The sequence below is a fragment of the Orcinus orca genome, chromosome 19, assembly GCF_937001465.1.
Source record: "Orcinus orca chromosome 19, mOrcOrc1.1, whole genome shotgun sequence".
NCBI classification, from domain to species: Eukaryota; Metazoa; Chordata; class Mammalia; order Artiodactyla; family Delphinidae; genus Orcinus; species Orcinus orca.
The window spans coordinates 30535088-30549395 of NC_064577.1; the positions used below are offsets into that span (position 1 = coordinate 30535088).

The 14308-nt window shown below is 43.8% G+C and overlaps 1 protein-coding gene across 10 annotated transcripts in view; it reads left to right on the top strand.

The window, feature by feature from the left end:
• Window positions 1–14308, top strand: part of TNRC6C (trinucleotide repeat containing adaptor 6C) — a 129786-nt gene that overhangs the window by 62999 nt on the left and 52479 nt on the right. For 8 of the 10 annotated variants that reach the window (XM_033438596.2, XM_033438600.2, XM_033438604.2 and 5 more), the window contains exon 4: window positions 7927–8253. In XM_033438596.2, coding sequence (XP_033294487.2) covers window positions 7927–8253 — 327 coding nt within the window. Of the gene's footprint in view, window positions 1–7926; window positions 8254–10926; window positions 11634–14308 lie in introns of those variants that run through there. The other 2 variants (XM_033438597.2, XM_033438598.2) reach the window with 2 other exon arrangements.

The following is a 14308-nucleotide window of genomic DNA, read 5'->3' on the forward strand; positions in this document are numbered from 1 at the left end:
GTCCCCTGAAATTTTTAACTGAAAGCGGAAAATTGTTTCTTGGAAAGAAAATTGTTGAAAGGACTTGCTTTCTTACGTAAGGATTTAATATCTTACCTTTTCGCCAGCAGGTGTCGCTCTCATTTAAAATAAAAAAAGTAAAGGTTTATTAAAGAACCAGTGTCCAGCTTGCTGGAAGTTCTTTATTAGCTGTGTAGTTATTCACTGGATGCTATTCTAATTTCTTCTAAATAAAACAGATCATTTGTTGGCGATCCATATGAATCAAGCTAAAATTCCCATTGCCTTACTTTGTTCTACTGTGAAAATAGTGATGTGTCAGGTCGACTGGCTTCTGAGACTTTGTCATTGAGGTATCACCTTAGATCGCGGTCTGTTTGAGAAGAGGCACGTCAGAATTGCTTTGATACCCTAGCCTAGTTCTTTGGGCAGCGATAGATTGAGAAGAGAGTATGGATAGTCAAAACTGACCATTTGATTTATCTGTATTTTAAGAATAGATCCAGATTTTAAGAGTCTCTGTTTCTCAGTTGAGATTGTTAGTTGCCTGCTAGTTTCAAAGATCTGCAAAATACTAGCTTAAAGAAGGTTTATCACTATCTCATGGAAAAGAGGCCAGAGGTGCAACTTGGCAGGGTCAGCATTCTTGGTTCCCTCTCCCTCGTCCCTCTGCTGAGTGACGCTTCTCTTCCTTTTCCTCAGCATCCAGGGTGACCCCCCCCCCAAGACCACCAGCCACGACACTAGTATCTCAGGCAGCTAGAAATACAACCATGAGGGTGAGTGTGTGGGTAAATTGGGAATACTGTGCTTGCTCTGTACTCTGGGCCCTTGGTCTCGCTAGCTACTTTGCAAATATCTAGTGACATTTTTCTGTTTGTGAGATAAGGCGCTAGTACTTCAGCTGGTACAGAATTGTAAGGGAAAATCTCTCACCCGAAAAGGCTTGTGATCTACCACGACTGATGGTCCTTTATGAAAACAGACAGTTATTTAAATTTAACACATTTCTGAGAAGCCAACTCAAACTTTAACTCCTTCAAGAAGACAGTGCTGTTTCTAGACCAGCGCTATTCAATAGAAATAGAATTCAGGCCACAAATGTGAGCCACATAAGGAACTTCAAATATTCCAGGAGCAACATTTTAAAACTAAAAAGAAACAGGTGAGATTACTTTTAATATTTTTAATTCAATATATTCAAAATTTTATCACTTCAATACATCAATATAAAAATTAATGAGATTTTTGTGTACTGACTCTCTGAAATGCAGCGTGTATGTACTTAGAGCACATCTCAGTTCAGACATCAAGTGCTCGGTAGCCATATGTGGTTAGTGGCTACCATGTTGAGCAGTACATGGTTATCTTTCCGCTAAGTGACCAACTTCCAGTCTATACCACATGCTTCTGTGTCTTGTAACTTTTATTTCCCCTGTTGATTGTTGGTTCACTTAGGTGAGAAACACCTCATGCTTCAGTACCTTCCTACAACAGTCAGCACCATCCTGGGCTCAGCCCAGGAAATCCTGTTTGGCCTTTGGGTACTTTCAGTTTGAAGGGTGACAGCTTCCAAGCATCACCGTCCAGTACACAACTGAAGGTCAAGGCTGAACTAGAGCTGGGGGCAATATAGAACAGAGAGTATTTGGGTGTCAGCCTAGAGTTGATGGTCCTAATCGTGAACCTGGATGGCCTCTCCGCAGAGTCCAGGGCAGAGGAATGAGGCCAAAGATTCGAAGTCTGCTTCTTGCTTCTGGTCAGAGGGCCAGCAGAGCAAATAGGAAGAAGAGGTGAGCAGCTCATCCAGTCTGTGTTGACAGGGTAACAGAGTGCATTCTGTTCTCGCAGCTCAGTGCTAGGCTGTATTAAGAGCACCTGGGTTTCTAAGAGAGCGATCAAATCTCTTCAACTTAAAGTGTTCCCTTTGTTTTCTTGAGTAATAGCATCATATTACCCTTCATTCAGTAATCATAAAGAGGGCGAGCCTCACAATTGGAGAGGAGACATGAAACTAATTAGTTAGTTAGTTAGTTATTAAAACAACGCTCACACAAGACTTTGGCATACATTACTTGGATTTTTCCCCTAAGAAATTTGTACGTCTGATGCTTAATATAATAGCACAAGAAGTTTCTAATCCCTACAGCAGGAGCTGGTCATACTTTTCCTGTGAAGGGCCAGATAGTAAGTATTTTAGACTTTGTAGGCCATATATATATGGTCTCTGTGACATATTGTTCATTGTTTTTTTCCCTGCCTTTTAAAAATGTAAGAAACATTTAGTTCACCTGCTGGCTCCTGCCTTAATCAGCAGTTATTCACGCGGAAAGGGAAGACTGGCCTAGAGTACTTTCACTCTCAGAATGAGGCTGTCTTATAGAGACACAGATGTAGAAAACAAACGTATGGAAACCAAGGGGGAAAAGCGGGGTGGGGGGCTGGTGGTGGTGGGATGAATTGGGAGATTGGAATTAACATATATACACTAATATGTATAAAATAGATAACTATTTTAAATAGATAACCTGCTGCATTAAAAAAATTTTTTAAAAAAAGGGGCTATCTTAGATATAAAAAGGACTACACATAATGCATCAGGCAGATAACACAAGGAAAATTGAGTATTTCATATCAAATAACTTAGAACTGGTTGTTTAGATTCAAAACTAGTAACTGGGGCTTCCCTGGTGGCGCAGTGGTTGAGAGTCCGCCTGCCGATGCAGGGGACACGGGTTCGTGCCCTGGTCCGGGAAGATCCCACGTGCCGCGGAGCGGCTGGGCCCGTGAGCCACGGCCGCTGAGCCTGCGCGTCCGGAGCCTGTGCTCCGCAACGGGAGAGTGAGAGGCCCGCGTATCGCAATAAATAAATAAATAAATAAATAAACTAGTAACTGATAACATTCATTTATTTCTTCATTTCTGTATCATGAATTCCTTTTCCTCTAAAGGTTTTGAAGAAAAATAGCCCTGAATTTGTCCTTTGATACTTTTGAAAAGATAACAGCAGTGTCATGGAAGACCAGTCCTGACAGCAACTGTCATCTTGGTTAGCAGACTTGGGCCGAGGGAGTCTGTGTGCATGAGGGTAAGACGGGGTGATTTCTTAGGCTCAGTGTGGGTTCTTTGCTTCTGAGTCCTTGCCAGTTGTTTCCTCCAGGTTTTGAGTTCAGGTAGGTTTTCTTCGTTTCCAGCCTTTGAACAGGCAGGATGATGGGTGGAAGCGCCTTGCCTGGTAGTAGCTGGCCAGCCGATGTTGGTTACTACAAAAGGAAACAGGTTTTGTAACAAGGGCAGGTAGGGCTCTCTAGTGGTTCTCTTGCTTCCTTCCTCCCTCTACTCCTCTTCCTCCTTTTCTTCTTCTGCTTCTTTTGAATTTTGTAGTAAAAGGAAAGAACCAATTGCATTCAGACTGAGCTTCCTAAGAAGCAACTGCAAGGTCTAGAATAAAACCTTTGGGCCAGATACATTAAAATGTGCAGTTAAGTGAATTGATCTGCTGATGACATGTTTTTAAATAAATTTAGTGGTTCTAAGTTTCCCAGACAAGTGTACCTCTACCCTGCTCTCAATTTCGTTCGCAAAGTCCTAATGGAAAGTGAAAGAGACATCAAATTTGCTTCTCTGCTTTTCGTTTTTTGTCTTTTTAGTTAATAGACTTTATTTTTTTAGAGCAGTTTTAGGTTTACAGAAAGACTGGGCAGAAAATAAAGAGTTCCAATATATTCCATCTCTCCACCCCCAACCCACCCTCAGTGTCTCCTGTTATTAATACCTGGCCTTGGTGTGGTGCATCTGTTACAATGGATGAACCAGTATTGATACATTATTACTAACTGAAGTCCAGAGTTTACCTGTGCCTTCACTCTTTGTGTTGTACAGTTGATGGGTTTTGGCAAATGCCTCATGTTGTGTATCCAATCTCACAGTATCACAGTGTCACCACCCTGAAAGGCTCCTGCACTCTGCCTGCTTATCCCTCCCTCCCTCCCTCCCTCTCCCCCGAGCCCCTCTCAACCACTGAGTGCCTTATGGTCTCCGTAGTTCTGCCTTTTCCAGAATGTTATATTATAGGAGTCATAGAGCATGTAGCCTTTCCAAACTGGCTTCTTTTACCTAATAAAATGCATTTAATGTTCCTCCATTTCTTTTTATGGATTGATAACTCATTTCTTTTTAACACTAACATTCCATTGTATGGATGTACCATGGTCTGTTTATCCACTCACGTATAGAAGGACATCTTGGTTGCTTCCGGTTTTTGGCAATTATGAATAAAACTGCTGTACACATTCATGTAGAGGTTTTTGTGTGTGGACGTAAGTTTTCCACTCATTTAGGTAAATACTTAGAAACTTCTGCTACTTTAATTAGCTAAAGGCCAATATCAGGAAAAAATATATTTGAAGGCCCCTGTACATTTAAAAATCAACCTATAGGGACTTCCCTGGCAGTCCAGTGGTTAAGACACTGTGCTTCCACTGCAGGGAGTGTGGGTTAGATCCCTGGTCAGGGAACTAGGATCCCACGTGCTGCACGACGCGGCCAAAAATTTAAAAAAAAAAAGGAAGTGTTAAAAATCAACCTATAATAGGTTTTATCACTTTCTTTAAAAAAAAAAAAAAAAAGATGTAATGGATGTTCATCTAAGCAATATACAATGCTGAATGCATTGGGAAACACCCAAACTGGCCTAGGAGAGTCAGGGAAGGTTCTGAGGGGAAATGACATTTAATTTGATATTTAAAGAATGACTAGGAATTACCATGTTTTATTGAATCTGAGATATGATCAATTGTTTTATGCATTATTTTATGCACCACTTAGAAAAAAAGCATTGCCTTTTAAACTGATACATACAACATCAATTATAAGATGCATCTCAGTTTGCGAGATGTTGAAATGCGGAAATATGTTGTTTTAGGACTCATGATACATGGTGGTTAGACAGAAGAGGGGGCACAATGGCCCAGAAGCAGGAAGTTCAGCATCGTGAAGTTAGAGGGGGCTGGAAAACTGGGCATTAGGACAGCTAACTGCTAGGACCTTGGACTTTATCCTAAGGGCCGTAGGAATCCCCAAAGCCTTCTAAACCAGGGAGGCGATCTGCATCTCAGAAGGATCATGCTGGCCGCAGTGGATGATGGATTAGAAACAGGCTCTGGTCATGGCAAAAGGAATGGAAATTGAGGGAGTAGTTTGAGGGCTACTTAGGGGAGACATTTGGGAGCTAGAAATGTCAACGTTTGGTGGTTGGTTGGATATAGGTTTGGGGAGAGAGGGGGAGTAATCAAGGATGGAACCTGGGTTTCTGACTTGGAGCCATTTGCCGGAAGAACAACGGGAAGACTCAGAAGAAGAATGAGTCGAGAAAGCCGATGAGTGTTTGGGACACGTTGACTTTGAGGTGCCCGTAAGACTTCGATGTAGGTATCTAATAGCCATCCAGGTCTCAGACCAGGACCACAGGGTTGATAAATGAAGCGTTGTGCGTAGATTAGATGACCCAGGATTAGTGTCTGCAGCAGAACCTTAAAGAGGCAGAAGAAGCAGCCTGTCTTTGGGGAGAAGAAAAGAGTGGCTGGAGAGGTCAGAGGAAATCCAAGAAAGGACTTCCGGTGTCGTGGAGGCCCAGGAAGAGAGGCTCAGGACAGCTACAGCAGTCACCGCCAATACAGACGACTGAGAGGGCAAGCAGAGGAAGCTCAGGGGGGCATAGGGTTTCAGCCACAAGGAGGAAGAGGAGGGTGAGAGGACCTGGCTGAGAGGCACACAGCAGGTGAGGAAGCTGGACCAGAGGTGTGATGGAGGAGAGGAGAAGGAGGCCAGTCGGGAGGGGGGTGTGGGTCGAGAAGAGCCGGAGAGCCGCTGTCTAGAGAGAGCAGAGGTGTGCGCATGTCTAAGTGCTGACCAGGAGGGCCTGGTTGCAGGGTGGCCACATCCTGGCCTGGTTACTGGTTGGAAATGTGCTCTCCTCCACTCCACACGCGAACTCGGTGGCCGGATTTCTCTTCTCTTTTACACTCAGCAATGTCCATCTACTAAGCCCTGGAAGAAAAAATACAAATATTTGTAAAACAAAGAATTAATCGAAGATCCAGTCTTCAACTTTGAGCCTTTATATCTGCTCTGGAGCATGTCATGAGTTGAAGATCCAGGACACACAAAGTCCCTGAGACGGGATCCAGAGCCGTGGAGGGAGCCGTCTTGTGGTGCCTCTCTGACACCATAGGCAGTGAGATGCCCCAGTATTTCATGTGCCACTGAGGAAGGGATGTGCCGTCGATGGTAAGACACATGCTGATGCAAGTGATTTTCATATGTGAAGAAACGTGAGTCTTGGAATTGGTAAATATAATACTAGCCTTGGATAGGAATAACAGAAGTGTGGGACAGAGAACAGTGTGATGTGTATTGTAGGAGCAGAAACCTGATTTTTGCCTGCTGGTCTTTATTTCTTTGAAGAATAAGGTCCAGTTTATCTTCTGGGGATGGGAGATAAAGGCATTATCACTGGAGAGTGGAAGGTCTTTGAATGAGTCATTGACAGCAGTGGAACCAGGCAGACCCAGGAAATCATAGGCTGGTCAGGAAGCACTGAGCGTGTCCTGAGGTTAGGGCCCAGGAGTTCATAGTGATGCCAAACTGCACGGCTCTGTTTTCTTGAGAGACTTAGCAGTCCGAGTCCAGGGTGGAGAGAGTGGACAGTGACAGTGGCTTCATCCAGAATTGAGGGTTTGCCAGGCAGGGAGACAGAAAAACAGTGGGCAGAGGCTTCGCGGATACTGACTGTGTACAATGGGGTTGCGGGGTGGACAGCAGAACCCATTACGGGAGGTGAGAAATGCGGGCTGATCGCAAGGGATAATAAAAGGCAAACAGTGTCGACTGGAAAGGTTTTTATAATGCTGCTTATACAAACAAGATATACAGAGAACTAGGTATAACTCGTTTTGCACATAGCTTTTACTCAATTCTGAAATCAAAGACATTTATAAATTAAGTTGAAAAACTTTTTTTTCAAATAACAGGGTAACATAATATTCAGGATATTAATGTTTCAAATTCAAGATGGAAATGAACTTGAGGCTCAGATTCTTTGGCACTTGACAGGCCTGTGCTCCATTCCTCACTCAGGGCCACCACTCAGATCACCTTTTGCATTTGGCATGCTCACTAGCAGGGCTGTCACTCAACTCTCCTGCTCCTTTTTCCTGTTTACATTGCTGTGAAACCTTTGTTGATGCAGCGTACTCTGATAGCGTTTTGGCTTTCACTTAATGCATCATTTGCAAATTAGCCTACCGGCGTTCTTTTCCAGTAAATCTGGGAGGAGTGTAGTGGTGCTATCGATACCATCACCACAAATGCCTTAATCATTCAGATAACCCAGAATACGCATATATATATATATATATATATTTTTTTTTTTAGATTGTCTTCAGAATTGAAACAAATATATATATAAATTCATGGACATCTAATGATCCCTTAAATTTGAGAAACACAGACTGAGAGCAGTGATTCTCAAAGTGTGGGCCCAGGACCCGGGGCATCACCCTCACCTGGGAACTTATTAGAAATGCAGATTTGTAGTCTCCCCTCCCTTCCAACCACGTGAATTCCCCGGGCGGGTCCTAGGAATCAGGCCTTTAACCTGACTCCAGCTCAAGCTGAACTGCTGCTCTAACCCAGCGTGATCACCTGTCTTATAGATGAGGAAACTGGCCAAGAGCTACAGCTCAGGATCGAGGTTCATTTATAGGACAACTGGGTCTCAAGCCTGGAACTCTGGGCTTTCGTGCAGTTCGATTCCAAAGCTCTCCACTGTCATTTCTTTCTCAGTTTTTGGTTTTGTTTTCTTTGGTTTGGGTTGAAGGAGGTGATAACTAAAGTGTTGGGGTCTTTTCCTTTTGTTCCTTCTAGTGCCAGAACCTACTAAGACCTGTTCAAGCCAGCTCCAACCTGCCGGGACCAGTACCAGTACTTCCACCAGCACTCTCTCCAGCAGCAGCAATGGCAAACGTGCGTCTGCCGGCGGCCAGCAGCCAGCTGCATCCCGTTACCTGCCTCGCGAGGTGCCTCCACGCTTCCGCCAGCAAGAACAGAAGCAGCTGTTAAAGAGAGGTCAGCCACTGCCCACGGGGTCTCTGACCAGCGTGAGCCCCACCCAGGGTGCTGGGCCTGCAGGGCTGAGCCCTCCCCCGCTGCCTGGAGCTGGAGCACAGCCGCACCCCAGCAAGTCCCAGCCAGGTAAACCGCACAGAACCCGGCGTTCTTTCTGTCTGAGAACTGGTTTGCTACTTTCAACTTGCTGCCCAGAAATAGAAATGGACATGTTTTGATCCATGTTTACTGTACACTTAGTAAAGCTAGCTAGATGATAGCTCGATTCATTTCAATTAGATCTTAAGGTTTACTTCTAGTTCCCCCTACTCATTTATATTGTTCCTCATACACTTTCAGATGGCATTAGCTACTTCAGCTAGTTCGTTGCTCACCAGAAACTAAAGGTCTATGTCAGTACACATAAATCTGCCAAGGCAGATGCTTTAGAACCCTGCAGTGAACACTTCAAAATAAAACCCTTTTCCCTCAGGTTACTAGGATATCTCATGACTGCACACATACTTTCTGTGCAGGGAGGTAATAGCATTTTATGGGGAGCGGTGTTTCTAAGTAACTTATTCAAGCATCCTGAGGCAACCCTGCCTGCTGTCTCCCCGTGCTCGGCCCCTGCGGTGTCTGGGGCTCTACGCCGCCTGCTGCTTGTTGTGTCCTCGCCTGCAGTTCAACGATAACTTTCTCTGGGCTCCCAGGAGAGCTCGCAACTTGATCATTTGCTTTCCAGCTTCCAGAATGTCAGCATCTCTCATCTCCTCTCTCTCCTGTTCCCATCTTCTTGACCTCATGGATTTACACTTTTAACAATTTCTTTGCTGGAGTTTCAGGGAAATTTTTGGAAGAGCAAAGTACATGTGTTTGACTGCCATGAATCTCTGATTTTCTTAAATCTTTACGTTTCAAGTAATTTAACTAACAATTGGCAATGGTTCTGGCATCGAAAGCGTATTTGCTGATAGTAGTGAAATTCAGGTCTGTAATTAGAGAGTCAAGGAGGCTTCTTGTGTTAGATTAGAATTTAAAAGAAACATGTCACAATTCATATTAATATTTGTTTTCCTTCATGTGCTGCCTTTTTATATGGGGAATAATTCCAGCATGACATAGAAGTATTTATAGCAGAATTTCTCAAAACCATGACTTTGTGGTTTTATTTGGAACAAATATTTTTAGACAGCTTTGCCATGTCTCTTCAAATAGTCTTTACTTTCATCTGCTAAATTCCTGGTAGAGGCGATGTAGGTCAGTGATTTTCAGCAAAAAGCTAGGAAGGAAAGAAATGATCAAATATATTCACTGAATATAATCCCATCTGCTTAACTGCAACCAGTTTATAGTCAAACGTATGGTTACTTTCCACACTGAAATATGGTTCTCCGACCAATCTTAACAGAGACAAAGATTGTATAGTCAGACCTGTATAGCTTGGGGTGTTGATTTAAGACGCTTAAAAAACTGAAAAACTGAAAAAGAAGTGTAATAGCCCTGCTTTTTTCTGGGCTTATCTCATTGTTATAAGATTAGTTGGCAGTCTTGCATCAGTGTTCTCACCAAATGCGAGAGGTGCAAGATGTTACTGGTATCTTCTTAGATAAGGAGAAAGTAATCAAGAAATTGATTCAGTAAAATTTTATATGAAAGTAATATTCTTTAAGAAAGTATCTGGCTCTGTAATTATAATATCCTTCTCCAGAAAGTTATTCCTAGTTGTTTGTACTTTTTAAAATATATACATTGAAGACTAAATCATCATTTTATACATAAAAACATCTTGAGAAATGGAATCAATCTATATATTTATATTAATAAAATAAGAAATGATTGATTTTTTTGGCTCCCAAGCAAAAGTCTTTGTTTTACACCAATTTCATCTCTTCACCAGCAGTCTCTGGTATCACAGCTTCAGAGGTCCCTTCAGAAACCTGTCCTGGTTTCCTAGTTCCTAATGCAGTCTCCGTCTCTCTGCCTGGCTCAGTGCCCTTCCCAGCCTTGTCCAGCCAGCATGTTTCCTTCTGTCCCCGGGTCCTGCTTTCCGTTCTGATTGGGATTGTTTCCGTCTGGCTTCACAAATAGGCCACACTCAGTGTTGCCTTTCCCAGCACATGCACACACCTGATCGCCCTGCCCCTTTCTGTCTGCAAATCACAGTCACCCACCCTCCGTGAAGCCCCTTGAGTATTTCTGTCCTCAAGCTCCTCTTGAAGCTGTAGGATACTCCATTCGTCCGCAACATGCAGCCTCACACGCACTGTATACTGTGTAACCTGTATTGTATCCTAAAAGGACAGTGTCCGAACCTCTGTGTGACTAGTTGAGCAAAGTGAAAGGAACTGAACTGAAGGGGAAGTCCTGGCAGCCGGCACTGGTTATGCCACAGCCAGTACTTCCATTTCTCACCTAAAATGAGACTTCTAAGGTCCTTTCCCTGGAATCTCCAACTCAAACCCGCTTCCAAAGAGCTCGCTTGATTTTGTCAATGCAAAGCATTGCTGGGACGCCATCCCATGTCCTAGTGGAATCAGCACAGGGACCTAGGTGGGCGTCCCCGGGCATGGAGGCAGTGTGGCAGTGTGGTCAAGAGACAGGTCCGATTCGTTTTCCAGACCCACGACCCCTGTGTGACCTTGTCACTTAGCCAACTGGCAAAAATTTTAACTGATAAGTGTATATAGTCGTATATGTGTAGTGATTCACCCTATTAAGCTTCCAGAAAAATGTTATTTTCTATTCAGACTATGTTTTTGCCAACCTGCAGTATAACTCCAGCTTGAAACACTTGAGAGCTTTTATCTTTTTTAAAAAAGAAAAAACTCTTTCTCGCTGCGCTTAAGGCAGAACAATGTATTGTTTTGGTGGCTACTTTGTACATTCATAAACTGAGGCTTTGATTAATACGCGGTAGTGTTTGCTACTTAGATCTTTTGTAGATAGAAGCAGGAAAGAAGTTGGACACGTGCCAATTTACATATGGGGCTCATTTAGAAAATTATAGCTAGTGTTGGTATGCCGAACGTTTAGTGTGTGTTCAGGAAAAGCGGGAAAGAGGAAGGAACGGAACACAAAGGAGTAGGAAGGAGCAGCGGTTTATTTGCATGCAGCCAGTGGGCAACGCGCCCTTGCTCTTTTGGCAGACTTTCAAAAAACCGAGGAAAAGTGGCTCTGGTGCTGCTGTAACTGGGTCCTGTAGTGAAAATGGCTGTGACAATTGAACGAATTTTAAGAGGCAGGAAGATCGGTTTAGTGTCAGCTGCAATTAGATAATCAGAGCTTTCAAGTCCTCTCCGCGGATGCCTCCCCCCGCCCCTCCCGCTGGAGGGGGTGATCGGCTCCCTCCCGGGAAGGGAAGGGCAACGCCAGCTCCTGCCCCGCGGGCGCCTGCAGGTCGCCGGGCGCAGCCAGCACGGAGCCTCCCGGTGACGACAGCCGGCGGCCCGGGGCGCGCGGCGACAGGGTGGAGCTGAGAACCCGCGCTGCCCTAGATGCGGGCGCCCGGGCGTTCGGCGCGCAAGGTAGCGTCTCCAGGGGGTGGGCGGCCCCTCTCCGCAGGTACTTTCGCCCCCGCGGCCCGCAGAGCCGCAGAAACAGAGCCGACACGGAGCAGACAGCAGCTGCTTCTCCAGGGCCTCGGACGGGGCGCGAGGGGCGCGCAGACGACGCGTAAGATGGCGACCCCGCCGCTGCGCGCGGAGCTGCTCCGGGCCCCGCGCCGCCCCGCTCGGCAGTGCCTCTCACAGGGTCTGACCGCGGAGGAAGCAGCCTCGTTTCCTGCCGTTTTGAAGAAAAACAAGGCAATAAGCATTTTCTTTTGGACACTTTAATTATTGTTTGCAGTAAACCTTTCACTTGGTTCTGCATTTCATAATTCCTTCCATTGATAGAAATTGACGAAGGAGATGTCTCGGAGTCTGTCCAGTGACGGAATTCTGAACTCAGAGCACTTTCTCCACAAGATTTTTACGCACACTCAAGGCAGTGGAGAGGGAGGTGGCTTCGGTTCTCCAAAGCTGAAAACGATGGTTTCGTTGATCCCGCCCCTTGAAACCGAGGACTGTGTGTTATCAGTAAGCGTAGCACTCATGTGTTTTCAACTATGGAAGGCATTTGGAATGACTGTATAATTTATTATTCTGTCATTTCGGTTAAAAGGACTGCGGTGAGAAAGAATGGACTACGTACTGTTTGTCAGTGTTAGCAATAATTAAGCATCCCGCGCACTTCTGAGTAAATCTTGTCCACACTTCCCTATCTGATTAATTTGATACCTAATTAAAAGCTCGCTTACTGTAGCTTTAGGAAGCTCTTTGTTAAACACTTTTTCTTGAAAATTTTATCTTTACATGGTAACATTTTGGAATTTAAAAAAAGAAGAAAGCTTTTTTCTTTAAACCATGCTATCGTGTGATCCTTTTTAATCACCTAAGACTGTTTATGTTACTTACATTTTTATAGAGACACCTATTTGTAGAACGTGTAAACCATTCAAACAGCAGGAAAAAAGTGAATTTAACATTTGGTGATAGAATGTTGTAATGGAAGGAGCACTGGAATTTTATCCTGAAGATAGGCATTTCTGTTCAGTCCTTACTGGTTATTGGTTATAACACCTTTTCCAAATCTGGCCTCTGAGCCTCTGTTTCCCCATCTGTAAAACAGATGTAATTTGTAAGGTTCAGTTCATTTAATGTGTGTGGAAATACGTAGAACTTGAAAGTGCTATGAAATATGTGGTGTCTTAGGGATAGGAAGACTTATTTATAAACTCTCTCAAACTTGCTGCATAACAGATGCATGGATTTTAGCCTTTAACAGTTCCTGTGGGCTTATCCTGGAGAGTTGAGAATAACTTACAAGAGAATTCAGTCTTGGTTTATTTTAGAGCTTTCATTCATTTCAAAATGCCTGTTCCCACAAGTCAGTCATTTCACAAATTTCTTTCATAGAGTCTTTTAGACTATAACTAAAAGATGGGTTTTTGAATTGATAGCACAGTCAAGAGACTTTGGTTTATGAAAGGCATGTTATTCAAATATTTTTGAAGTCATAAATTCTCCCAAGAAGAATGGTGTGCTTTAAACATAAAGAGAGTAATAGCCTTAAAAATGTAACACGTTTTCATTTTAGAGATAAATTCTAGTGTCAGAATATGTGGTGGTGGTGGTGGGGTATTGCTGGTGCTACTGGTGATGATGGTGGTGGTGGTGATGGTGGGAGTGATAATGCTATTGATGTGATGGTGGTGTTGGTGATGATGACGATGAGCGGCAAGAGAGGAGAGACTTCAGGGGCTCCCCAGAACAGAACTAGTCAAACTGTGCTCCTCAGATACCCACAGAAGACTTTAAAGGAGTCTGAGTGGTGAAAGGATGGTGGGAGTGGGGAAAGCCTAATTTTTCCAAAGTGGCTTTAGGTTTAACTCCTTTGTGTTTTGGGGAAGTAGGTTCTGCTCTTTGTTTTCTGTTGTCTGGTTTTTACCACTGCACTAAGAAGACGGTGAGTGGTATTTTCAAATCAACTTAAGTCTATATTTGAAAATCAAAAATATTGCATTAAAATCATAACTTTCTGCTTTCTAGTTTTCAAGTCCTTTCCAGCTTTTAAATGCATTTATGTATTCAAACTTTTTTTTTTTTTTTTTTGCCTGCGCAGGATGTGGTATCGTAGTTCCCCAACCAGGGATCAAACCAGCACCCTCTGCATTGAGAGTTCCAAGTCTTAACCACTGGACTGCCAGGGGAGTCCCCAAACTATTTTTTTATATATGTATTAAAGTACATAGGTCACAGTTGATTCCCATTTTAAAACTTTTTGAGAAGGAAAAACATGAGAAAACAAGATAAAGTGAAAGAAGGAAAATAAAAAACTAGAGCAAAGACTGGCACCTTTGTGCTTCATGCTCGTCTCGGCACAGAAAGTTCTTTGAGGGGAGACTAGGTCTTGTTCATCTGTGCAGTGTTTGTGAGCTCATCGGTAGGGCTGTTGAACATGCTTGTTCAGCAGAATGTGAGTGTCTCAGGGAACTGTCATCGGAGGACACTGTGACTAGAGTCACACAGGAACAGGCTCTGTACGGGGCCCCAAACTGTAGGAAGAGAGGACCCTGTAAAGAAAGATCCTGGGGCTAAGAGCTTTCTTTAATGTACCAGAACTGGGAACACTAAGGAGCAAGGCCGAAAATCAAATTGTA